Source organism: Ciconia boyciana, chromosome 18, assembly GCF_034638445.1.
Source record: "Ciconia boyciana chromosome 18, ASM3463844v1, whole genome shotgun sequence".
In the NCBI taxonomy this organism is placed as follows: domain Eukaryota; kingdom Metazoa; phylum Chordata; class Aves; order Ciconiiformes; family Ciconiidae; genus Ciconia; species Ciconia boyciana.
In genome coordinates, this window is record NC_132951.1 from 2,997,987 (window position 1) to 3,023,952 (window position 25,966).

At 59.1% G+C, this 25,966-nt stretch overlaps 1 protein-coding gene across 1 annotated transcript in view; it reads left to right on the forward strand.

The window, feature by feature from the left end:
• KCNT1 (potassium sodium-activated channel subfamily T member 1) overlaps window positions 1-25,434 on the forward strand; it is a 90,293-nt gene extending 64,859 nt beyond the window's left edge. The window contains exons 3-31 of the mRNA XM_072883466.1: window positions 373-452; window positions 1,552-1,651; window positions 2,871-2,927; window positions 3,274-3,322; window positions 3,871-3,930; window positions 4,797-4,871; window positions 5,230-5,313; window positions 5,832-5,926; window positions 7,720-7,900; window positions 7,996-8,160; window positions 9,019-9,155; window positions 9,393-9,456; window positions 10,293-10,401; window positions 10,913-11,021; window positions 11,943-12,092; window positions 12,263-12,501; window positions 13,618-13,834; window positions 14,699-14,804; window positions 14,913-15,085; window positions 15,292-15,363; window positions 15,656-15,790; window positions 16,055-16,166; window positions 16,589-16,690; window positions 16,889-16,972; window positions 17,368-17,496; window positions 17,912-17,932; window positions 18,670-18,973; window positions 24,160-24,244; window positions 24,732-25,434. Of these exons, the coding sequence (XP_072739567.1) occupies window positions 373-452; window positions 1,552-1,651; window positions 2,871-2,927; window positions 3,274-3,322; window positions 3,871-3,930; window positions 4,797-4,871; window positions 5,230-5,313; window positions 5,832-5,926; window positions 7,720-7,900; window positions 7,996-8,160; window positions 9,019-9,155; window positions 9,393-9,456; window positions 10,293-10,401; window positions 10,913-11,021; window positions 11,943-12,092; window positions 12,263-12,501; window positions 13,618-13,834; window positions 14,699-14,804; window positions 14,913-15,085; window positions 15,292-15,363; window positions 15,656-15,790; window positions 16,055-16,166; window positions 16,589-16,690; window positions 16,889-16,972; window positions 17,368-17,496; window positions 17,912-17,932; window positions 18,670-18,973; window positions 24,160-24,244; window positions 24,732-24,852 (3,415 nt within the window). The 3' untranslated portion in view covers window positions 24,853-25,434. The remainder of the gene's footprint in view (window positions 1-372; window positions 453-1,551; window positions 1,652-2,870; window positions 2,928-3,273; window positions 3,323-3,870; window positions 3,931-4,796; window positions 4,872-5,229; window positions 5,314-5,831; window positions 5,927-7,719; window positions 7,901-7,995; window positions 8,161-9,018; window positions 9,156-9,392; window positions 9,457-10,292; window positions 10,402-10,912; window positions 11,022-11,942; window positions 12,093-12,262; window positions 12,502-13,617; window positions 13,835-14,698; window positions 14,805-14,912; window positions 15,086-15,291; window positions 15,364-15,655; window positions 15,791-16,054; window positions 16,167-16,588; window positions 16,691-16,888; window positions 16,973-17,367; window positions 17,497-17,911; window positions 17,933-18,669; window positions 18,974-24,159; window positions 24,245-24,731) is intronic.
• Window positions 25,435-25,966: the final 532 nt, after the last annotated feature.

Sequence of the window (25,966 nt, forward strand, 5' to 3'; positions counted from 1 at the left end):
TGCTCCAAGGCCACCACTTTTCTGAGAGGCTTCAAACGTTGTAAAGCGTGCAGGAAAGGAGAAGTTTGCAAGTCTGATGTCAGCTAGTTGCACATGAATGAAAGCAAAGCCCTTAACCCAAAGTAGACGTGGCCCCATGGGTTGCGTCGGCTGCTTTGGTAGCTGTCCATGTGCTATGTCTTGGTGCTCACGGCCGGTGGTACTGGCAGTTTGGTATGGTGGGAGCAGCTGGGAGTCCGGGGCTGAGCCTGGGGTCTGCTGTGGGCTGCTCTGGGGGGTCACCCAGCCGGGACAGGGGGACGGGGCTCCTGGGGGACTCCAGGTCCGACCTCCCTCTCCGCTGATGGGCTCCTCTGGGTGCTTTCCCCGCAGGGTGCAGGTCGAGTTCTACGTGAATGAGAACACCTTCAAGGAGCGGCTGAAGCTCTTCTTCATCAAAAACCAGCGATCGAGTGAGTGCTCCAAGCGTGGAGCCCGAGTGTCTGCTGGGAGAAACCAAACCCTGCCCGAGCTCGAGAGCCACGCTCCGTCCTCGTGGGACGAGAAGCCATTGCCATCTGCTGGTGGCTGTTTCCCTGTGTGTCCCCAGTGTCCCCAGCCCAGGGCTGCTGCTGCCTGTTGGCCTTTCTGTTGGGTGTTGGCCAACTTGGTTTGAGGGGGACGCGATTGCACGGGGAGGAGGGGATGCTGCCTGCTGCCTTTGCTCGCTGGGGACAAACACAGCATGGAAACCAGCTGGGACAAATTGGCTGGGAGCAGGGTGGGCTTCGGGAGCTGCCTGGGGGGCTCAGGGAGCAAATGTCCCCACTGCGGAGCCGGCGATGCTCCCCGTGCCCGCAGGGAGGTCAGCGGCGGTGGGGACAGGCGAGGCAGGCTGTGAGTTACCCGCTCCCGCTTCAGCCGTCAGGATTAGCCTCCACTTGACTAATGGTGTTTTTATTTTCTTTCTCTGAGATGTCATTAGCTGTCTGGAGGGAGTCCGCTCGTTAATTTATAAATTCACATTTTCTTTTCCTCCCTGCATCCTGTCGTCTTGTTAAAAAGCTGGAGCGCAGCACAACAGGGTGCCCATGGGGAAGTTTTTAATGAAAATGTGATGAATTTCTCACTTGTAATTTGAGTAATAACCTGATGAACTGGCTGGGGAGGGAGGCTTTTGCTCGCCATCCCTCCTCCTGAAACTGTTTGCAGCACGGTGAATGTAGCGGGGCCCTGGCCCTGCCTGTCTGATGCTTTTTAATGGCTGCCTGCTAATGAGGGGGATACGCTCCAGCAGCTCCCTCGTTTGTCTCTCACATCTATTGGGGCCAGCAAGGAGCTGACTCATCGCTATTTATTTCTGTATTAGCCTCCTATACATTTGACGCTGGGTAGGATGCGTAGAGCCCCGGGCGAAGCGTGAGCAGCGTTGGTGTGCAGCCCTGGGGCTCGGGGGGGTCCTGCGGTGCACGGGGCCCTGCAAAGCTTGTGGGCAACCAGAGGGGCTGTGCCGTGGGGTGCACGGGGTGCACGGGTGCACCTGGCCCACGCCGTGCTCCCCCTCTGCCGCAGGCCTGAGGATCCGGCTCTTCAACTTCTCGCTGAAGCTGCTGACATGCCTCCTGTACATCGTCCGCGTCCTGCTCGACAACCCGGAGGAGGGCATAGGCTGGTGAGTGCCGCTGCCGCCGGGCTCCCACACCGCCCTGTGCCATGGGGAGCGCAGACGCAATGGCGGCTACTCACGGCGGGTGCGAAGATGCACGACGGATGGGTTTTCTCACTCCGGCTGTTTGAAGTGGTAGTTTAGCCAAACTTGCTGGTCTGGTGGGCTTTGCTCCCTGCTCAGACCCCACGGACGGGCGTGTGGGCGTCTGCACGGCGCACGGGGGGAAGGTGGTGGAAAAATTCAGCGCCACGTTCTTTTCCAAATGCTCTCTGGCTCTAAAGGTCAGGGGCGCAGCGTGGCCTTCAGCCACAGGCAAGAGCTCATGATTACGGGGCATCACCATGCAAGTATTTTCTGAATCCTGATGCCCTTGAAGACACTTATGCTAAATCCCATTTAAGCGTTTGGGAAGGAAATATGTTTTGCCATTTAGATCCCCGAGGTGACAGATGATTACATACATCAGCTTTGCTCTGGGTTTCAGTATAAGCCTATTTTTAATAAGTCCTTGCTTTGTTTAGCTCACGTACAGTGTGGGGGGGGTTTCCAAGAGCTAGGAGAATTAGCAATTTGATTTTCTTTTTGTAAAGGTTGCAGACTGCCCACCAAGTACATCTGCATTGTCCAAAAGTGGTTTCAAACCTGTAAGAATTAAGTGTGACACAGATGCATATCCTGGAAAGGTTTAGCACAGCTGCAGTTCGGGAAAGCCCGCTTTCCTGAGGGTATGTGGCAAAATAAAGGCTGGCATCCCTCGCAGCAAGGCAGGCGAGAGCTTGGCTTTGGTGCTGCCTGCCTGCCTGGCTGCTCGGGCCCCAGCTAGCCTTGTCCTAGAAGCCAAAGCTCAGCAGCTTTTGCTAATTGTAACCTGGTAATTCCCAGCTGCAGCCCTGTGTTCGAGCACTGTGCACAGGGAGCCCTGTGCCCGGCGAGTATCAGCGTTTCGCAGCATCTCTGGTATGGGCTGAAGTACCTGGTGGGTCTTATTCTCCAGTAAGAAGATGTTAAAAACTGCCTGGGTGAGACAGGCTCCTGTGGAAAGCCCTGGCTATAGGGACCAGGGTGCATTTGGACCCGCGGGAGTGTTGTCCGGGGCCCTCCCCCAGCATCAGGACAGAGCGGCGAGGGCACCCCATGAGCCCGGGACGTCCACGCCAGCACCCCTTTTCCTTCCTCCCCCCCGCTGACTGCTTCCCCCTGCTTTATCTTTCTCTTCTCCTAGCTGGGAATGCGAAAAGCAGAATTACACCGTGTTCAACCAGTCCACGAAGATAAACTGGTGAGTTGAGAGTTGCTGCAGTGCTGGGGTCTGGCTCTGCTGGGACGTGGGGGTGCAGCGATGGACGCAGCTGGTGCTGGCAGCTGCCTGTGGCCATTTCTTGCTCACGGGGCTGCTCGAGGGACCCTCCCGGGATCAAATCAATTGACAAGTGCCGTGGCTGCACCCTTGGGAATGGCTTATCCTCAGTGCAGAGGCTGCTTGAACAAACTGTGCAGTAAGGAACACCAGCACCAGTCCTGTGCCGGCTCCTGCACCAGTGACGGCCTCAGATTTGCATTCGGTGGGGAGTAACGGCACTGCGAGTTAGGCTACAGTTTAGATCCGTTTTGAATTTTCTTTGCAGGTCACACATCTTCTGGGTGGATAGAAAAATGCCGCTGTGGGCTGTGCAGGTGAGTGCCCAGACCTCGGGCATGGTGGTGCAGGAGCGCAGCAGGAGCTGGGGTTTGAGCTCTGCCGCCAGCGGGTCTCTGTGCACCCTCTGCCCGCAACAGCCAGGGGCAACGGGTCCTCTTGGGTGAGCAGAAAATGAGCTGGGGCTTCTGTGGGAGCAACAACACGGCCCTGGGGGAAAATCCCGGGGACCGATAGGAGAGGACAAGCTGCAGGAAGATGAAATCATGTGGCTGGCACAGCTCCTCCCCAGCCTGGATGCAGCTGTACCAGTAACGGGCTATTTTCAGGCCGGGCAGCTGCCCGGGGAATCGCTTGCAGAAGGGTTGAGCACCCGTTGGCTTCTGCTCAAGGCTGCCCGCGTGCCTGTTGCTCGTGTGTGGCAAACATCCCACAAAGGGGTGCAGAGAAATCAAACGAACAGGCCCACGTCTGCGATACCCCTGGGCTCCTCATCGCCCCGGGCAGGGAGGGCTCGGCAGAGCTCTGATCGACCGAGGATGCATCGAGCGAGCCCTCAGCAGCCTTTGCCTGTCTGTCTCTGCAGGTCAGCATAGCTTTAATCAGCTTTCTGGAGACCATGCTGCTCATCTATCTCAGCTACAAGGTAAGTGCCCCGGGGCGGGCGGTGGACAGCGATGCGCAGTCTGCGTCTGACCCCCCGGCGTGAATTCATTTCTCTGTCTTTGAGCTGTCTGAAGCCTGGAGCATCCTGAGAGGACGTTTGTCTCGGGGATGTCTCAGCTGGCTGTGCCTGTTTTCCTTTCTCATTCCCCCTTGGGCTGCTGGATAAGTGTTTGGCAGAGCAGAGCTGGGGGATCTCTTCTTTTTCCACCTTCCTTTACATTCAGACTTGTTTTACAAAGGGTCACTGCTTTTATGGGGGGCCGGATTGACGCACGCTGAGTTCCCTAAGGTTGAGGACCTGGAGCTGAGCTCGGCAGCACGACCCCTGCTTGTGCCGAGGTCTGCTGCCTCCGGAGGTAGCAGGCACCGCTCCAAGCCAGACAGGGAGAGGCACAGGCTGACTCTTTTGGATCAAAGCCCCTTAAAATGGCCAAGAAAAGTGACCTTAACAAATGGCGTCTTCTCGGTGTCCCTGGGACAGTTGGCAGAAAAGACTCAGACCCTGTGTCACCCACCGGGTCTGAGTGCCAGCGATCCGTATCAGTCACTCTCATTCTCTGTCCTTGTACGAAGCGTTGTTGTCCCCTGGCTTTGGGCAGCAGCAGCGATGGACAGAGGGACGTCGTGGCTGCAGAAAGGACCGAATAGTTTGGGAAGGAGTTACTGACTCCAGCGTGTCTGCCACCAGCGCTGCATCTCTCTCCCACAGACAAACCGGAGCATCTTTCTGCCTGCTCTGGCATACTTCCCCCATCTAGCAGGGTCTGTGGCAGAGTGGGAGCTTTTTAATTGTCATTTGGCAGATTTTTAAGCTTATTTAATTATTATTTGCTTTTAATTCCCCAGGGGAACATCTGGGAACAGATTTTTCGCATTTCGTTCATCCTTGAGATGATCAACACAGTGCCATTTATTATCACGGTGAGTGTTTCCCAGTGACATTTTAAAGCAGCTTTAAGTTTAATAAGTACTGTAGTTTTGGTGGTGAAATAAAGAAAAATGGATGTCTGGCCAAGTACTATTTGAAGCTGGCAGGAAATTTTTTTCTTCAATATTTTTTAATATAATTACTTTCTCTGGAGCGTTATCCCAAAAACCATCCTCTGTTTTCACCTGGCTCACAGCAGCCGGGGGACCGGGGCCGCTTTCGGTGGCAGCCTCGCAGAGCCCGGTGCTTAGTTTGGAGATGGATCCTTCCCAGCAGGGTTCGAATTGGCTCTTTATAGCTTTTTCTGATAGAGAACATGGATTTTTCTGCAAGTAACTCTTGCTTTTGTAGATATTCTGGCCTCCTTTGCGGAATTTGTTCATTCCTGTGTTTCTGAACTGCTGGCTTGCCAAGTACGCCCTGGAGAACATGATTGTGAGTGACCGGATGCATCCCACCCGTTTCGCCCTGCGTCCCTCTGCCCTGGGGATGCCAAGGGCAGCGTGGCCGGGTGGGGGGCCCTCGCCTGCCGCCGGCTCTCGGGCAGGTTTTTGGTGCTCAGTGCGTGCAGCCGTGCCGGGGTTGGTGGGAGGTGAGGCTTTGCCAGCTGGTGATGCTGGGCTGTGGACCTGAGCAGGAGCCCTTCGGTGTCTGAGCCACGTTGACTCTGTTGGCTGTGTATTGACAGGGACGGCCTCCGGCTGTCCCCGGGATATGGTATTTTGGCAGGACGAGATATTCCAGCCATTCCCACACGCCCGCTCGAGCTGTCTCTCCTGGCAGCAGAGCCCAGACCTGCTCGCAGAAATGCACATCCCTTTTCAAGGGCCAAATTCTGGCCTGACCTCCGTCTGCGGGGGCATTGCTGGAGCCAGCAAGACAGCAGCTGGTACCTGGAGGAGTGCTTTACCCTCAGCCTCCTCGAGCTGGTGAGTCCTCTCCTCTCTTCCCAGAACGACCTGCACCGAGCCATACAAAGGACCCAGTCTGCGATGTTTAACCAGGTGCTCATTCTGATCTGCACCCTCCTGTGTCTCGTTTTCACGGGGTGAGTGTTGCTCTTCGTTTCACTCAGCCACCTCCTTCGTGCAGGGAAATCAGCTTTGCACGTCCCAGGGGTGACTGGCGGAGCCGGGCTCTTGCAGAGCTTACAGGAGGGGGAGGTGGCGTGGGACCTTCCCAGCTGTGGTGGGGTGGCACTGCCAGGACGTAACGCGGTGATTTGGGAAGCCGGAGGGGGTTCTGCCATTAAGTGCTGTCCTCCAGCTTGATGTTTCAGCCTGAGAGGTTTGTGCACGCTGAAGAAAGCGTAACGGTTCAGGGCTGCTGATCGGATTGAGCTCCCAAGTCTTTGGCATCCTTTCTCTGCTAATGGGACAAGTCTCAGTTCCTCGGGCTGAGTTTTGGAATCGGGGGAGCTGTGGCAAGGACTCTGCCCCAGGTTTCCACGAGTGTCCATGGGCTTTGGCTGGGGCACGGCCACGTCTGCTGGAGCTTTGGGAGGGCTCCCTGCACCACCAGCCCCCCGGCGCCGGGCTCCTCCCTGCCTTGCTTCATTCCCCAGCACCCTGAACACTGGGGAAGATCAATTCCTATTTCAGAAACTAATTATCCTCCCTAATTATATGATTTTAACAGAAACTTTTTAACGGGCGTGTGTGAGGATGAGGGCATTGTCGGAGGGAGATGGGTGATGCGGCCACGCGAGTCTCAGAGCAGGGCTGCGAGTGCTGCAGGGCCAAGGGCAGGGACAGCAGCTTCCGCGGGGACGCGGGCTCGGACGTGTGTGACAGCTCCTTCACCAGGACCCATTGCACTCGCTGGCTCCGACCGCGCTCTTCCTCCCCACCAAGTCACCACGGCCGCTGAGCTCATTTGTGTAATAGGCCACTGGGGCTCCTGCTAATTAACTGGGCCCTTTACCCCACGCATTGCCAACAACAAGGGCGTCTCTATAAACGAGTCAGTTCTCATCGCTGGGTACTTAGCTTTGAATTAGGCTTCTTGAATTTTCCTCTGGCTCCCTTGGTCTGGATTTGAAGCATATAATACCAATTAAGTTGCTGAATGGACAGGAAATGAAGCTTTTAGGCTCATGAGTCTTTGGCAATAAAGATGTTCTTCTGCTGTGAATGACTAATGCAATTTCGGAGCTCATCCGCGCTCCCTGCCCGTGGCACCTCCTGCCCGCTGGGGCCGTGGACGTGTTTCTTGGCGGATGCAGCAGGAACAATTCGGTTCCAGGACGACGTAGGTGACACTTGCGTTTAGCAAGATGACTTTGAAACTGCAGGTTTGTGGCGTTACGCTGCCTGCCTAACCACGGGGAGCGAGGCGGCTCTGCGGCACGGCTTTGCAAGGGCAGCGGCACAGGGCCGGGCGTGGGCGATGGGATCTGCCTCCCGCCTGCCGGAGCACATCCCCCTATAAGTGAGAGCCCTTCCTGTGGGCTGAGTCCCCCAGAGCCTTACTGGGACAGCTGCTTGCTGCCACATTTTGCTTTTTTACAACGCAAGGGCAGCCCCCAGGTGATGGTCATCATGCTGTCCATGGCATGGTCTTATCATGACCCATCACCCGGGACCTAGACTTCTCCATGCTGCTTTGGTGAGCAACCACATCAAACTAACTCCTTCATCTGTACGCGCCATTAGCTGAATCATTTCTGTTGGTGACATAAATCCACCGCTGATGCTGACAGCGTGTTACAGACAAATTTCCTCCATGGACATGGGTGTAAGTCACCTTCTAGGGTTCCCCACTGACTTCAGCAGGAGCTACGGGCACTGCCCATCTCCCAGGCAGGGAAGCGCTCGCTGTGATTGTGCTTTCTCCCTTCAGGACCTGTGGCATCCAGCATTTAGAAAGAGCGGGTGAGAAGCTCTCCCTCTTCAAGTCCTTCTATTTCTGTATCGTCACCTTTTCCACCGTGGGCTATGGAGACGTGACACCAAAGATCTGGCCTTCCCAGCTCCTCGTCGTGATAATGATTTGCGTCGCCCTGGTCGTGCTGCCGCTCCAGGTTAGACCCATGTGGCCGAGGATGGAGAGGGATGCAGAGCCTGCACCCGGGCAGCCCCGCCGATGGGGACATCAGTTCTCTGCCTTTGTTTTCAGTTCGAGGAGCTCGTCTACCTGTGGATGGAGCGGCAGAAGTCGGGAGGCAATTACAGCCGTCACCGTGCCCAGACGGAGAAACACGTTGTCCTTTGTGTCAGCTCCCTCAAGATTGATCTCCTCATGGACTTCCTCAACGAGTTTTACGCCCACCCGCGCCTGCAGGTGAGGACCAGGCGTGTTCTCATGTGCTTGGTCAGCACTTGCCCTTGCTGGGCTCGCAGCCTTGCTGGGCACGGCCGGGTCGCTGCTGGCGGTGAGTGCCCTGCCCAGCTACGGTGGATGTGGCAAAGAATGAGGTAAAAACCATCCAGCCCAGCACCGGAAAGCGCATCCACAACTGGCCGAGGAGAGGTGACAAGTGGTACCCTGTGGCCACCTCACTTTGCCATCTCAGCCGTGGGGCTCTCTCTGCCTGATCCACCCCGTTTCCTGGCCAGGCCTGTCACAGCACTGGAGAGGGACCGGAGGGACTTTTCTCGATTTGAGGGTGTCTTTACTGAATGAACAATCGCAGACAGAAACAGAACATGTAATTGCTAAACCTCAGTGGGATTTACCCAGCTCTAACTGGAGTGTCCCTACGTAATAAGAGATCTTCAAGCAAACGACTGTGCCTTTCCATCTCCCCAGGACGAGACCATCACAGACGTGTTTCAGATGTGCGTTTCATTCCAACACTCGCGTACTTTTCATTACCATTGCCCAGCCTTGATTCCACACATTCAAGCTTTAAAATCCTGCTTGTTTCTGTAGCTGCAAGAGGCTCCACTTTGCTGTGGGCATGCAGATGTGCCTGCATTGGCTTCGTTATGCAGAACGGAGTGGTGAAGCTGCTGATGTGTTTTCCAAGACCCTTGCAGGGCCCTAGAGCAGGGGCAGGGGGGGTCACACGTGGGAACAAATATCAGAAGCCCCAGAGGAGCTGTTTGCTCAGGCAGCAAAACCCCATTTCTCAGCTCGCTGCAGCAGGCGTGCGTGGGACCGCCAGCCTGCCGACCCATGCGAGCCTCTCTCTTTCAGGACTACTACGTGGTGATACTTTGCCCAACAGAGATGGATATCCAGGTGCGGCGGGTCCTGCAGATCCCTCTGTGGTCGCAGCGAGTGATCTACCTCCAGGGCTCTGCACTGAAGGACCAGGACCTCATGAGAGCCAAGTGAGCAGAGGGACACGCTGCACATCCACGGCGAGGCCGGTCCTGCCGCGCTGCTGAGCTGCCCGCGGGCCTTGGAGCCGCAGAGGAGGGTCCCCAGTAATGTCAGCCCAGATGCATGACGATGGGCGTCCCTGCATGCCTTTGCTGGGGTCTCGGAGGGGGCTGGCAGTGCCCTGGCTGGTACAGGCAGATGCCTGGCGTTGCTGGCCCATGCAATTTGCTGCTCTCTGTTTACAGGATGGACAACGGAGAAGCCTGCTTCATTCTCAGCAGCCGAAACGAGGTGGACCGCACCGCGGCGGTAAGCCAGGCCTGGGGGATGACACGGTCGGAGATTATTCATTTCTCAGGCCAGAAGGGACCGGGGTGATTGCTGCATCTTGCCTCTGCACAGCACAGGAGCGTTCTGGGAGGCAGCCGGGGCGAGAGCATGGGGTTCAAGTGCTGAGCTCTGTCCCCTGGGCCCCCACACAGGCTGGGCACCCCGCGAGCCCTGGGGCAGCTCACCCCAAAACCTCCTCGCCTAACGCAATCTTACCCCAGCCTGGGCAGGGACTTTGCTGGGAAGATCTTCGTTTTGGAGCCATGGGAGAGGGAGGCGGCGGCAGCAGTGACAGCTCTTGCTGCCGGCCGGTGCCAGGGATGCTGCCGGTGCTGTGGCGGTGGCTCCTGTCTGCCCGTGCTGTCCTGAGCCCATGCGGCCCCACCAGAGGGGTCTTTTCTGCAGGTGCTACTGTGCGGAGCAGAGGGTGCCACGCTCCCTCCCTGCTGCCTGGCCCTCCCCTCCTTCGGCACTTGGCACTCCTGCTTGGAACGGAGCAGCCGAAGGGTCCCTGTGGGCAGGCAGTGACCACAGAGAAACACAGAGGTGACGTGGGGACAGCGCAGGGACACACGGCAGCATGCCGCCGGCTGAGCCCCTGCGGGCTCACCTTCCGTCTGCTGTCGCAGTTTCCCATCGGTGCTGGGTGTTGGGGAGCAGGGGAGGGATGTTATCCCCCGTTAGCAGTGGGTGTTAGAGGAGCCCTTGCCCTGTGTCTCTGCGGTGGCTGGGTGCTTTGCAGTTCAGCCCGGGCGTAGAAGCATTGCGGAAAATAAGCCATCAGACAAGTACCTCTTGCTCTTCTCCTCGGCTAGGACCACCAGACCATCCTGAGAGCCTGGGCTGTGAAAGATTTTGCTCCAAATTGTCCTCTCTATGTTCAGATCTTAAAGCCTGAGAACAAGTTTCACGTCAAGTTTGCTGGTGAGTCGGAGGGGCTGTGCGGCAGCAGGCAGCACTGCTCGCTTCTCTGCTCTGGACTGTCTTACCTGCCATCATGGATGTTTCCAGCAGTGTTTCCACCTCGGAGGGGTCCGTGACCGGGTGCTGAGACTCCTCCTGATTGCTGGAAGATATTTTAGGGCTGCCACCCCCTTTATCACTAAAGTCTGCAGCAACGCGCCTGGGGCCGGGGGAGAGCTCCAGTCCCATGTGTGCCTCAGTGTGTGTCCCTGCGGACGCGGCAGCGGTGGCCTCGGTGGGCTGGTGGCCATCTGGCTGGTTTCCAGCCTGCATCCCTCTTTTCCTGCCTGCATTAATCCCATTCATGGTGTTTCCCATGGGTTGTTGGTTGGCTGAAAGCCCTTCTGGACTGGTAGAAGGAGGGAGCACCCAGCCTCCGACACCACCCCAAAATTACCGCATCCCCGTGCACCACTGGCCGAGGAACCCGGCCTTCCCCCTCCCCACCGTGATGGTCCCCTCTGCCTTTCAGATCACGTCGTCTGCGAAGAGGAGTGCAAATACGCCATGCTGGCGCTGAACTGTGTCTGCCCGGCCACCTCCACCCTCATCACGCTGCTGGTGCACACCTCCCGCGGCCAGTGAGTGCTGCCTGCCCCTGCCCGCTGCCCTGCCTGCCCCTGCCCGCTGCCCTGCCTGCCCTGCCTGCCCCTGCCTGCCCTCGCCTTCGCCGCCCCAGCCCGAGGATGGAGGGATGGCCGAGCTGGTGGTGGGGGCTCTGGGCCCAGGGGGTCTGGTGGGGGTCTGGGGAAGCACAGTGGGACCTGGGACCCCCAGCCAGGTGGGGAGCAAAAGCCAATATTGTAGGGGGAAAACACCAGTGCAGATGAGCTGGCCAACGCCGCCTTCCCAGAGACTGGGAATAAAAATGTCTTCTTTATACTGGCGTGATCCTGCTGGAGGGAGGGTTAATTCACAGCCCGTGCAAACCCGCACCCTGCAGGCTGTTTGGCGGGTTTATGTAAAGCACAGCTGGAAGGAGCTCCACCGGCCCGGGAAAGCGGTGGTGTGGGTCCTGCACCCCTTGGCCAGTCAGAAATGTCTGAATTCTGGGTAACGTGACATCAAAAGAGTTACGAAACATCCTTCCCAGAGGACTCTCGCCCCACACTCGGAGCTGTTTGCCGACACGGGCTCTGAACCCTGCCTCCGTGTCCCCTGGGAGCCCTCGTTAAATAAAAAGGCACTTAAAATCAGAAATGAAAACGAGCTCGTCCTCAGCCTGCAAACACCGACAGCTCGTGGAAACACCTCGCCATAACCTCACTCCTGTTGGTCTAAAAGGCAGCTTCAGCGCTTGTTGGCACTCCCGCCGTGCAGCTCTGCCCCGGGAGCTGGCTGGCGTGCCGGGGTCTGTGCCGGCACCGGGGTGGTCCCATCCCGGCACAAGGAGGGTCCCATCCTGGCACAATGGAGGGGTCCCGTCCCAGCACCGTGTTGGGGGTCCCATTCCAGCACCGTGGCGGGGGTCCTGTCCCAGCACGCTGCTGCTGTCATTGCAGGGAGGGCCAGGAGTCCCCGGAGCAGTGGCAGCGGATGTACGGGCGCTGCTCGGGCAACGAGGTCTACCATATCCGGATGGGCGACAGCAAGTTCTTCATGGAGTACGAGGGGAAGAGCTTCACCTACGCCGCCTTCCACGCGCACAAGAAGTGAGGGCAGGGGGGCGAGGGGCAGGGGTGGGCAGGGTGTATCTGCCCGTCTGCGTCCCTGGGGGCTCGGGGCTGGGGCTGGAGGGTGCTGCGAGGTCCTTTGTGCAGGGACAAAGCCCTGAAGGGACTTTCCTCCAGCTGTGAATGCCCACGTCGTGCTCCCGGCACAGGTACGGCGTCTGCCTGATCGGCATCCGGAGGGAGGAGAACAAAAGCATCCTGCTGAACCCCGGCCCGCGGCACATCATGGCAGCGTCCGACACCTGCTTCTACATCAACATCACCAAGGAGGAGAACTCTGCCTTCATCTTCAAGCAGGAGGAGAAGCAGAAGAAGAAGGGCTTTGCGGGGAGAGGCACCTATGACGGCCCGTCCCGCCTGCCTGTGCACAGCATCATCGCCAGCATGGGTGAGTCGGCGTGGCCTCGGCGGGGCGGGGGGAGCGGGTCTCCCCAGGAGGGCAGGGTAGGGTCCTGCAGACGCCGTTCTGGCTCCTTCCCCAGGGTTGGTTTTATTTTACTTTGCTTTTTGCAAACTCCTTGCCATGTCCCCCACCTGGGTGTTGCTGGGAGCCACTGAAAATCCCTTTCCAACCCTTGTCCCGGTCGCCTCGCCAGTAAAATACACACTGCTCCTTGTACGCTGGGTGCTCTCAGCAAGCTCAAATATCATTATTAAAGCTTGTGATGTCCACTATCATTAACTGTATTTGCATAAATCCCTCAAGCCCTGGCTGGAAGAATAAATGCTGTTAGCTGCATCCTAAATCACGTTTATGATTCACAGCCCAACGAAGAGCATAGTTTGCTCTGCAGCGAGTGGTGCATTTTCACAAATAAAAAATACCATGAGTCATTACTTCCAGCTTGATCTGGGGAGAGCGAGTCTTGGGGAGGCTGCGCTACACGAGCAGATTGTATTATTTCAGGCAAATAATTTATGCATTTGTACTCACGAGCAGCAATTTGCATAGATTATCCCCCAGCAAGCCACAAAGCACTTTGCTGAACAGCGTTTGTCGGTGTTCTTGTTATGTGGCTTGTTCGCAGAGGGACCTTTGGCAAAGAGAAACGAGAGGGAGAGAAATCGCGCGAGTGCAAGCAGGGCAATGGTGCTCGGCGAGCCCAGCACGTGGGCTTCGCGTGCTGGGAAACTCCCCGCGTTCCTGACCATCTGAAAGTCGCTGTTTGGGCAAGACTCAGATGAGAGCCTCAGCAGGAGGCGGCCACAGCTGGGGCACGGGGAGGGTGATGCTCCCGGGGCCAGCAGCCCGCACCCACCCACTGCAGGGCGATGCTCCATGCAGCGATGCCCGGGCGGAGGTCGCTGGTGGGTGCTTTGCCTGCGCTCCCCCTGCCCGCGAATGGTTTAGCTTCATCTGGGTTGTATTCAACAGGCACGGTGCACGGCCCCGTGCGTTCCGCCTCGTCCCTGTGCAGGGCCCGAGGGCGCGATGCTTTGCTGAGGCGGCTCTCTTCACCTCCTTATAGCGTGTTTGCTGTGCTCCCCTCCCCACCGTGTCCAGGTACAGTAGCCATGGACCTGCAAAACACGGAGTGCCGCCCCGCTAACAGCAGCAAGCTGGCGCTGCCGGCAGAGAACGGCTCGGGCAACCGCCGGCCCAGCATCGCGCCCGTCCTCGAGCTGGCCGACACCTCGTCCTTGCTGCCCTGCGACCTGCTCAGCGACCAGTCGGAAGATGAGATGACGCAGTCAGACGAGGAGGGGTCGGCGGTTGTGGAGTGAGTCGCCCGCCTTCGGTCAAGCCGTCCCTCGTATCAGAGACGGGGACCGTTGTAAATGATGGGCGTTCAATGGTGCCTGAGGGATGCTCAGGCTGAGCCCTCTCGGCTTTTTCTGAGCACAGCAATGTCTGTAACATGGGCAATCCCCACTTGGCCTTAGGCCTTTTGGGCTGCTTTGAAGAAGTCTCCTCTGGGTATCAGCGAAGTTGCACTGAGCCAAACACTGCTGGGGATGGGCAGGGTTGTTCCCTCAGTCCTCTCGCCTCCCTCCGCTCACCAACGTGAAGAGGATCCTATCCTCCATTGCACACAAATAAAAAATACAAAATAAATATTTACTGCAGCTTTAAAGCTGTTTGTTAATTTATGACAGCCAGATAAGCGCTCGCTTTACTGGTTGCCTGTTTGGATGCTGTCACAGCGATGTGGGGAACTTCCCGAATTTCTGCTTCTGGTTCCATCAAAAATACAAATGGTGATGTTTTAAAATATCTGTTCACCAAAACAAACTCTAAAAATGGACCATGAGTGTTTTTGCTGCTTTAGATGGCTCAGCATTGCCTCTCTCTGCCCTCTCTCCCTTCAACTGTGCTCGATGGTCCTATCTGCTGCCTTCTCCATCGGTGCTGGGAACATTGCCTATTCGCAATCTTATGACCCTTTGCATAGCAAAGAATATTCCTAAATGTGTGTATTTTGGAAAATTTCCAGCTGCTGCAGGAGAGTTTTGCAAAGAATTCGCCAGTGGTGTGCTTGAGCCCTGGGTCTGCTGCTTTTAAACGTTTTTCCCAGCGTCTGAGTGTTGCGATGTGGAAAGCTCGCCACGTGTCCTCACACTGCTGGATTTTCTCTCTGCTGCAGGTACGTGAAGGGCTACCCACCAAACTCCCCCTACATTGGGAGCTCCCCGACTCTGTGCCACCTTTTACCCGAGAAAGCCCCTTTCTGCTGCCTGAGGCTGGACAAGGTACGAGGGGGCTGCAGGCGGCCGCGCAGGGGCCGCAGCCCCCCGGGAGCGGGACGGCGGGCGGGCGACAGCCGCGCACTGAGTCCCCCACTGCCTTCCACCGCGCAGGGCTGCAAGCACAACAGCTTTGAAGATGCCAAAGCCTACGGGTTTAAGAACAAACTGATTATCGTTTCGGCGGAGACGGCGGGGAACGGACTGTATAACTTCATCGTCCCCCTTCGTGCATACTATCGGTCCCGCAAAGAGTTGAACCCAATTGTGTTGCTGCTGGACAACAAGCAAGTACTTTTCCGCAGATGTTTTCCATCGCACCGATCCCTCCCCTGTGTTTTCATGGGCGTTTCGTACTGCGGGGATGGGAGCGTGGGGGAATGGCAGTGCCACCGTTGGGTACCTTGGCTGATGCTGGCCCTGGGGACTCCTGTGACTATCTTTGCCCCGTGGACTTGCTGAACCACCTTGCTCTCTGTTGCTCTTCCTCCAGGCCCGAGCACCACTTTCTGGAAGCCATCTGTTGTTTCCCCATGGTTTACTACATGGAGGGCACGATCGACAAGTAGGTGCTTCCACATGTGGCCGTTGTTACTCACAGTGATGCCTAAATGTGTTGCATTTACCCCAGCCCAGACTTTTGGGTCATCCCATGAGAAGCCCCAGGGTTGGTAGCGTAGAGCTGAGCCCACCCTTGGCTTCTCGGGCTGTTGAACCCCCCGGTAGATGGGAGCAGGTGAAGAGCTGGTGGTTGGGAGCAGCCTGGGCTTGCTGTAACGCTGTGCATCGCAGCGTGCTGCTTCCCTGTGTCGTTTCCAAGGGCTGACCCTGCGCTCTTCTCTTTGGGAACTGCCCAGCCTGGACAGCTTGCTGCAGTGTGGCATCATCTACGCCGACAACCTGGTGGTTGTGGACAAGGAGAGCACGATGAGCGCCGAGGAGGACTACATGGCGGATGCAAAGACGATTGTCAACGTCCAGACCATGTTCAGGTGAGGGGTGACTGCTGCCCTGGCTCCGTCACGGCCACTTACCTCTGCTGAAGACGAGATTGGGGAGGGTGCCGGTGGCTGGGGTGGTGGCTGCGGGCAGTGGGACACATCTGCAGTTGGGCTCGCTCTAGGAAACAGCGTCTAATCGACTATTTCTGACCTCAGACAGGCACAGGGATGGTTTTGGTCTTCCTCAGGTTTAAATGCAGGGAGTCCTCTCACTTCTGAGTGAGCTGCAGGACAACAGGTCTCTTTCCATTGCAGGCTCTTCCCCAGCCTCAGCATTATCACAGAGCTGACCCACCCCTCCAACATGAGGTTCATGCAGTTCAGAGCAAAGGACAGTTACTCTCTTGCCCTTTCCAAGCTAGAAAAGGTAAGAGAAGGTCTTCCCTTGGGAAGTCAATGCTGAGAGTGACTACACTGGAGCTCCTCGAGGTCCTGTGCTCTTCTGCAGGCTGTAGCTACCCTAGTTAGTGTGCATCTACCCGCGATAACCTGCAGCAGACAAATATGTGGGCAGTTGATCTTTGGACTACCTACCTCCTTCTATGTGTTTGTGTGTTTATGCGGTGGCTGGAGTTTGTGCTGCTTTACCTACTGCTGTGCTGGGCACACGGCACCTCCGAATCAGGTTTCATGCTGTGACTGCAGTATGCGAGCAGGGGGGTCACTGTGCTGAGACAGATGTGACAAGGGAGAAAATACCCCTGAACCAGACACTGGGGCATGTGAAAGTGCCCTGCAAGGAGGTGACTGAGGCCCCGCGGGCGCTGACATCTCCCCTTCCTCTTCCAGAAAGAGCGAGAGAACGGCTCCAACCTGGCCTTCATGTTCCGGCTGCCCTTTGCAGCCGGGAGGGTCTTCAGCATCAGCATGCTGGACACGCTGCTCTACCAGGTGAGAACCCTCGGCGAGGGGCCGCGGGGAGCCCCCCGCATGGCTGCAGCTGGTGGCATGGGCTGGAGCACCCCAGGGGGGTGTCCCTGATGGGCTCTGGGTGATGCACCACTGCAGGTGCAGCCGCACCTTTGCGTCTCCCAGTGAATAACTGAGCAAACCTTTTCCCCGGCTTCCTGCCCAAATGTCTCCCCCCAGTCGTTCGTGAAGGACTACATGATCACCATCACTCGGTTGCTGCTGGGTCTCGACACCACGCCGGGCTCCGGCTACCTCTGTGCGGTAGGTGCCAAGTCCCCGTGGGTTGAAACCATTGGGCCAAGCCATCGTGGATCTGGTGGGATCTGTCACCCTGTGCATGGGGGTGGAGGGTTCCTCTCTTCTGGGGAATCAGAGGGGAAACAACACCAGGCAGAACATGCCAGGTCATCGCTCCCCTGCGTTGCGTGTGGGGAACCTCAGCGCTACCAAGAGCCCAAAAGCCTGAGAGCTACCAAGGACCAAAGTCCCCGTTCTGAAGGCTGGGGTCGGAAATTGCCCCTGGTCTTTTTGTGGAGTCCGGCTCACTTTTGGGACTGACGTGGCTGAGCTGGGGGAAGCTCAGGAGCAGCCCTGCCGTGCTCCTCAGCGGGCTCTGCACGGCACAGGGCTGTTGATGTTTGTCCTCTGTTGCTCAGATGAAGATCACTGAAGACGACCTGTGGATCCGGACGTACGGCCGGCTTTTCCAGAAGCTCTGCTCCTCCAGCGCGGAGATTCCCATTGGGATTTACAGGACAGAGTCGCACATGTTCGCAACCTCCGAGGTAGGGGCATGGCGGTGGCGTGTGCCGGGAGCTGCTGGGGGTCCCAGCCGAGCATCGCTGCCGGGCAGAGATGCGGTCTCTGAGGCTGGCCGGGTCCATGAGGCCCCTTGGACCTGGTTGCAGCAGCGGTGGTTGGCGTGAGGGGAGGAGAAGCTCTGCCTTCGCTTCGTTAGCGGCCCCGCGTCTGCGTTATGGTGGCAGTGTCCTGGTTCTCCGGCCGAGTAAACTGGCCCGGTGTAACTGCCCGTCTCTCCGGGCAGCAGCCTGGCTGTGGGCAGGCGGGGGGATTTTCTCGGCACAGCTCTGCGGTGCCGCATGGCACCGAGTCCCCGGGGAGCGGGGGGGATGTGGCACAGCAGGGCTGCTCGTTTGCTGGGCTGACACTTTATTTTTCCTTCCTTTTCCCCCGCTGCAGCCCCACGACATCAGAGCGCAGGTGAGTGCCGCTCGCATCCGGCTGCCGGGCATTACCCTGGCTGTCAGCGCTGCCTCCTGGTCCCCCCGACCCGGACCCATGGGCAAGCGCTGGCCTGGCTCAGGCCAGCGGCTCCTCCGGCCACCGAGAGCCACTTGTGCCGGCTGTCACCTCTGGTGCCGGCACGGCGCTGCCTGTCCCCGTGGAAGGGCGATGCCGGCTGAGCCTCAGCGGTCTGGGAAGACAAAAGTCCTCGGCACCCTGAAGTGTAATTAGCTGGGATAAGGGGCAGGGGAGTGAGCCAGGCTCCGCTCTAAATACCTTCAGTTGTTAGCTTTGTAGGAAGCAGCTACAGGGAGCCGAAAGTTGACATTTAATTAAATGCAATCCACCTCTTTCTTAGAGATGCTTTAAACTGCTTTATTAATAAATTCCTGCTCACCAGTGGGGATTACTGTATTGGAGATGCGGCAGCATGTCTGCCGTAAGGTGAAAGAGAGGGAGACAAGGGCACGGCTGTCCCTTGGGCAGCCCAGAGATAGTCATGAGAGGTGTCAGGGGCCCGTTAGACTCCCCACGACAGTGCTCCTTCCAAATCTGCCGGCCAGGCAGTTTTAGCACTACAGAGACGATGTGCTGGGAGAGTGCGTGCGGGTCAGAGGAAGGATGCCATCCCACGGGAGAGATCCCAGCCCATCAGAGGCAGGACAGGCTCTTTTTGGCTCCCCCTCGCCCCCCGTGACCTGCTGGGCTTCCAGTCACAGATCTCAATCAACGTCGAGGACTGCGAGGACACAAAGGACGTCAAGGAGCACTGGGGCATCAAGACCGGCCACCACAGGAACTCCTGCTCCAGCGACCAGTCTGAGCACCCGCTGCTGCGGCGCAAGAGCATGCAATGGGCGCGCCGGCTGAGCAGGAAGGGCAACAAGCACTCCAGCAAGACAGCCGAGTGGATCAGCCAGCAGCGCCTCAGCCTGTACCGGCGCTCCGAGAGGCAGGAGCTTTCCGAGCTCGTCAAAAACCGTATGAAGCACCTGGGCTTGCCCACAACCGGGTACGGTAAGTGCCGTTCGGTTGCGCTTCTCTGCGGTGATGCATCCCGCTCGCGGGCTCCTCAGGTAACCCTGTGCCGAGCCTAACCCCAAGCCGAGCTTAACCCCGCGCCAAGCCTAACCCCGTGCCAAGCCTAACCCCAAGCCAAGCCTAACCCCGCAGGTGCTGCCAGGCCCGGCTCCAAGTGGTGCCTCATTCCCTGGCTTGCTTGTGCTTCTGCAGACGAGCGCGTTCAAGGCTGGGGTCCCGCAGCGCAGAGCCCCCTCGCCTGCCGTCCCCCGGCCGACTGCGGGCAGCCACCCCCGTGCCGGGGCTCTGGGACGGGGCCAGGCAGGAGTTTGTAGCGGCAGAGTAACTCTGTCCCTTCTGCCTGCAGCTGGACCGAGCGCTGCCGTGCAGCCTTCGGCGCAATGCCCCGCTCGCCCCCGGCTTTCTGGCCGTGCAGAAATGGTGGTTCAGGACACGCTGACTCCAAGCCAGCAAAACCCTTCTGCCCGAGAGCCCCCCGAGTGCGGCAGGGAGAGGTGAAGCCCCGTCAGCTGGCGCAAACCCCTTTTGTTATAGACTTTAATCCTTCATAAAACTCTTCAATGGAAAACATTTCGGTAGCTACAGGGCTGAGTGGTTTGCTTCATTGCGTGTGAAACTATAGCGTCTCCGGCTGTGATGAGCCCGCATGGCCCCGGGACGTCCACAGCGCTCAGGGTCCCTCCGTGCAGCCACATTTCTCGTGAAGCTTCTCACCTGCCCGTCGGTGCTGGCGTCTGTGTTCCCTCCGGACGATTCCCCACCCCTTGGTTACGACAAAGTCTGTAGCCCACAGCTTCCTTGGTTTGTTTGGTTTGGTTTGGTTTTTTCTTTTTCTTTTCTTCCTTTCTTTCTTTTAAGCCATTCTGTGCTGCTGCCTGTTTGCTCCATCCTCGAAGAGCGTCCGTCCGCCCTGCGCCGGCCCCTGCCCGCACCCACGCTGGCACTGCGCCCCGGCTGGGACGGGAGCCGATTTCAGGAGGCGGGGGGGGGGGGATTTCTCCTCTCCCATCTTGGCTTCTCCCTCGCAGCCCTTTAGGCACGTGAAAGAGGAGGAGAAAACGTAAAGAAATGCAGCGCAGGAGGGAGTTTGGAGTGGAGGGCAAATGAGCTGGCTGTGGGCATCAGCCGGCCTCCGCGGGGAGGGAGGCAGGGGGTCTGGCTTGCGGTAGGACAGGGGGGATGCAGGGCGTGCCAGGCCACTGCTTGCAGCGGTGTATCCCCTGCTCTCGTTTTTTTCCTACATTACTGGTCCCAGAAGTTTCTGCTGCTTTTTCTGAGGGACTTCCAGCTCCCTGCAGCTCTGTCGCAGAGTCTGGAGCACGGCCGATGGCATTCGCTGCCTCTTACACAGCTGCCAGGCACGGGAAGCTGGGAAACAGGGTGCACCCGAAGCACAGCCCGTGCACCCTACGCAAGAGCTGCCGGCAGCGTGTGCCGCTGAGGGCAGGCCACAGCGTGGCATCCCTGCAAGCGCAGGCAGAGGCTGAGGCGGAGGCAGCTTCCCCGCCGGAACGGCCTTGGCTGAGGGTCCCAAGGGGCCGCCCTGCAACCGGGGTGCTCGGGGCACCGCTGGCTGGGTTAGCGTCAGTTTGCATCCTTCGCCTGGCCCATCCGGCAAATTTTGGCTGGAGCAAACTGGGGGAGCTCCGGCAAGCGAAGAGGCAGCGGGGGGGTGCAGGACCCGTCTCCCGTCGGGGCGGGAGGGCAATGCCTGGCCGGGACCGGGGCGTTGGGCACAGCGGGGCGTCCGGCATCTCCCCGGCCCCTGCAGCACCTCTGCGGCCGGCTGTGCCCGGGACAGTGTGTTGTCACCGTGTGTCACCGTCAGTGTCTGGACACCCGTGGCGTTTTGGAAGAACACGTTGCTCTGCCTTGTCCCCCTTTTCTTTTTCTTTTGCTCATTTTATTGCTGCAGTGGAGGAGCTCGTCTCTGATATTTGCCGAATCATGGCTTGCTGACCTCTCTCTCTCTCTCTGTTTATGTCTGTGCCTTTCCCTGTATGTTCTGTAGAGGATGTAGCAAATTTAACAGCCAGTGATGTGATGAATCGGGTAAACCTGGGATATTTGCAAGGTAATTCCCTTTCCCTGGGAGTCCCGCGTGACTCACGGCGTGCAGCGTACAACAAGATCATGCCAGCTAAGCCCAATCCACACCCTTGCCGGTTTTCACCTTAGATACCCGAGCCTTTCAAGCACTAATTTGTTGGGTGGTATTGGAAAACAAAAAGGCCATCCTGCAACGGCGGTGCAAACGCAGGGCTTGGTAAAGTCACGGAGATAAAAACCTGAGGGACACTTTTCTGAATTCTAAGCTGAATTCTCACAGGGGAAATCACAGCCCTGTTGTTAAAAAAACCCCTCCCTCCTTTGCTTTCAAGTCGGTTTTGGTCTGTGAAGCCAGTGGCAATTCGAGGAGGGGATTCGCGGGAGGCCAAGCGCAGCGGAGCTGCTGGTGTGTGCTGCAAGGTGATGCCGGAGCTGCTGCCCTGGCCCCTTCGCCTCTCAGCTGCCTGTGGGTCAGCCACAGCTCAGGGCAAGGCAGCGCTTGGAAAGCCCTTCGCAATCCTTGGCTTGTGCCGCTGGCCAACTCTCTAGCGTTCGCAGACCCTGTTTTCTGACCGGGGAGGTGCTGGGCTCGGCGCGAGGCAGCAGCAGAGGCTGCAAGCGCCGCCCGTGCTGCAGATGCCCCGGGGCACCTTGTTGGCGTCTGCGGGAGCTGCGGGGTTACTGCACCATTTACACCTTTACGCAGGGGCGTAAAGTGCGCTGGAGAGGCCCCTTTTACTGCAGCAGCCTAGAGATTAGCAGTAGCCCGACTCAGCTGTATTTTGGGCTTCACTAGCCCGTGCTTAAGGTGAAAAGTTGGCGTTTTCCTATGAACTGTGTCCTTCATCAGAGAAGCAGCCCCCGCTGGGGCTCATGGAAGCCCCACAACAGCAGAGTATATTGCCAGCTGGCCGGCGGGTGCTGGGCAGAGCTCAGACCCCGCTGGTATCTCCCCCTCCCGCAGAAGAGCTGGGACCGAGTGAGAGCCCGTGTCCTGCCGCAGAGGGGCCCAGCACCATCAGTTCACTCCCTGCTAAGCCAGGAGACCCCACGGGTGAACATCTGACGCGGCGGCATCGCTGCCGGGGGCTGCGTGGGGGTGGGAGCTGGAGCTCAGCGCTAGCTTCCCCCCCAAAAAAACCCCAAATTGCTGGAGGGTGCTGCTGGGCTGAGCCCTGCCGCTGTGCCGTGTATGGCAATATACTTGGTGGGCTTAGCAGTGCCTGGCTCAGCTGCATGGGGGTCAGGAAAAGGTGCTTCCATGGAGCAGGGAAACCTGCCGCGAGCCAGGGCCCTTCCCCGCCTCCCCCCCGTCATGGCAAACCCCCGTGTCTCCCGTCGGGTCCCGGGGTCTGTGTGCCACCCGCTCCCCAGCATTGCCACCCCCTGTCCCCACCTCGCTGTAAGGCTGAGCACTAGGATGGCCAAAGCTCTCCAGCGGCTCCAGGGACCGGCCGGCACCTGGGGCTGGGCACCCCGGCACAGGTCGGGGGGTCCCGCACAGCATCTCCCTGCGGGCGGTCCCAGTCCTCCGCCGGCTGCGGCACCTTCTGTGGCCTCAGAGGTGCCAGGGAGGTGTCTGAGCAGCAAACCGAGGGTCTCGTGTCCCCCTGCGAGCTCCTCCGTGTGCGGTAGCAGCGCGGTCCAGCCACAGGGATGCCCCGGCGTCCATCTGGACATGCCCTGGCCAAACGCATGGCAAAGGCAGGCCGGGGGGGGACCCGTTTGCATCCCTCTCCGGGGTGCCAGGCTAGGTGGCTGCTGTGGCTCATCTCAGGGCTGGAGAAAAGCCCCACTTCAGAGGTTTCACCCCACCGAAGAGCAGCGGTACTCCTCGCCCACAGGCTGGCTTGGCCACCCCGCCGTGCCCGGGGCGATCGTGCGCCTGCGGGCACTGTTATGGCAGGGGACTCGGCCCGTGTCCTGCCGTGTGGCAGCTCAGCCTTTGACCGGGGGATCTGCTCCGGATCGCGGCCGGGGCAGGGGGACAGCAGGGACGGGCTGGTGGGAGCGGCAGGGCAGGTCACAGGGAGAAGCCCCGAGTTAACGCCTGTCCTGGCAGCCGGTCCCTGGTCCCGCTGCCCACCAAACCGAGCTCCATTTGTCCGAGATCAGCAAACAGCTGGCGTGCACCGATGCTGCTCACAGGGGCCTTTCTGATAGCCCAGAGAGGTGTCCCAGTGACAAGCCTTGCAGCGAGCTGGTGTCCCAGTGACAAGCCTTGCAGCGAGCTGGTGTCCTACCGCGCTCATCGTGCTGCCCCTGGTGTCCGTCTGTCCGTCCCCTCTCCATCCTGTCCATCTGCACCCGGTCACTCAGTCTGTAAATGGTGTTATTTGTCGCAGCTTCCAGCCCCTCCCTGGCCGCCCGCAGCCTTGCACCCCCATTCATTTCACCCATGATCTTGTTCTCAGCTATTTCGGAAAGCGCAGGGCCACCCTTGGCCTCGAGGTCGCCCGTTCGCCCCGCGCAGCACCCATGGGTGCAGCTCTCAGTGGCCCCGAGCCCCCCCAGGAGATGACCGTACTTTGGAGCCATCCCTGAATGGCATCGATGGCTCTGAAACTCGACAGAGACGGTTTCCCTTGGGCAGGAGAAAGAAGCAATCGTTGAACTAAATCCTCTTGCTGGATTATGCTAAATTAAGTAATTCAAGAAGGGGAGAAGTGGGCAGAGCGTTCGAGCGGCCCAGGGGGGGGTTTGGCTGCCCTGACCCGGTGGTTGGAGTTGTTGCGCTATACCTAACGTGGCAAGACTAACCTGTTCCCTTTTTTGCACTAAACCAAGGTAAGACATCTTACTTTTTTTTTGGGGGGGGGGAGTGGGGATTTTGAAGAATTACGTCTGCCAGTCCCCTGGGCTATGCTGTGGTGGGGGAGCGGCTGGGGAGGCACGGAGGGAGGTGGCAGTGATGCTCTCCTAGCAGCAACGCTGTTGCCCATGGCCTCCCTCCATAAAGGGACTGATTTGCTGTCCTTGGGGATGAGCTGTGACCCCTCAGAGCCAGCTTCTTGGGGACGCTGCAGCGGGGCTGCAGGAGCAAGGGCCACCGGGGTGTTCATCAGAGCGGCCGTCGGGGCGTCCCTCACCAGCCCTTTCCCCTCCTCTCGCAGACGAGATGAACGACCACCAGAACACCTTGTCCTACGTCCTGATCAATCCCCCCCCGGACACACGGCTGGAGCTCAACGACATCGTGTAGGTGCTGTCCCCGCCCGCCCGCGGCCCCAGGGACACGGAGCCACTCAGCTGGGCTTCCCCCCCAAGGCAGGAGTGCTCCCCGTGCCCCCAGACCTGCCCCCTCGCTGGGGGCTGCCCCCATTGCATTGCCTGCTGTGATTTCTCGTAGAGACCTGCGGGTTTTGCCTCCTTCCCAGGCCGTTCCCCCTCCCCGTGTTCCTGAGCCGTGCCCAAACCGCCCCAGCCCTTCGCTCACCACTGCTCCAGCGCGGAGCTTTTCCCCTGGCTTTCGCCACTGTGCAGCGCCAGGAGCGATAACTCCTCGTTATTTTAACAGCTGCCGCACCGCCGCGAGCAGCAGCTCCCAGCACAGCGCTGTGGGGCATCCCCGCATGTCCCGGCCTTGAGGATGGGCCAGACCCCCATTTAGGGGTTGCACAGTTCCCTCCTGCCATGGGAAAACCGGGGAGGGGTCCCAGCGGCGTAACCGGGCTGTGCCCCGCAGGTACCTGATCCGCTCCGACCCGCTGGCCCACGTGGCTAACGATGGCCACAGCCGCAAGAGCAGCTGCAGCAACAAGCTGGGCCCCTGCAACCCCGAAACGCGCGACGAGACCCAGCTGTGAGCAGCCCCCCTGCGCCGCCGCCGAGGGCCGGCAGGCTCCGGGGAGAGGCGGTGAAGAAGAGGACGGCCAGCCGGAGGGGAAGGCTGCTGCCACCCGCGGGTCCCCGTTGCCCCGGGGGAAGGCGATGCCCAGCCTGGTTTTGCGCCACAGAAGGGATGCCCAGACCCCCCCCCCCGGAGGGACGGGACAGCCGGACAGACCGATGGCCGGCGGTCGTACGCCCCGTGGCTTTTAACTTTTTATACAAATACCGCAACTAGTGAGAAAGTCTTCGCTGGTGCTGGTGGGACGTGGCTGAGACCAGACGACAAATGACCCTGTGTGAGCAGGAGGACCGCGTTTAATATCGTCCCCAGATGATGCAGGTTGTTTGCATTTGATGGGGCTTGTCAATACAAGAGCAAAACTGCACCGAAACCCTGCTCTCTTCCTCCTCCTCCTCCTCCTCCAGGTATCTCCCAGGGTACCAAACTTCTGCTCTTTCACCCAACTCATGTTCTTCATCCTCTCTTGGTTTTCTGTTACGGGCATCGATGAGAGGAGCGCTCGGGGCTGTGCCGGGAGGCGGGGAAGGACTCGCCGGCGGCCATGGGACAGATGGGATGAGATGGGATGGGATGGGACGGGATGGGACGGGACAGGACGGGGGCGATGCAGCCCCCTGCGGTGCCATGGCAGGGGCTGCGCTGCCTCCAGCGTGTCTCGGCATCTGACAAACCAAAACACACCAAACCCAGGTGACCGAAAGCCCTGCCGTCCCTGCCGCAATGCCTGTCATCACGCACGCCCGGCTCTAGCCCGAGCCTCGGCTGCGGCCATGGTGCCCCTGGGTTTGCGTTCCCCGCTGAGCTGCCGTTGGAGCTGGGCTGCCTGGGGCTGCCCAGGGGGACGAGGGACTGGGGACACGCGGCGTTGGCTGTTGTGGGTTAGCGGCTCGGCTCAGCCCCTTCCCCTCCTTCCAGGGGCACGTCGGGGCCTGACACCCCCCGGTCTGCGCAGCCTGGATGTGGCTTCCCCTCCTTGCCCTCCCCTGGGTCGTGGGCCGGCGACGCCGTTAAAGGCAGCGGGTTCTGCCCACTCCCCCCTGCCTGCCGTGGCCCCCCCGGCAGCTCCG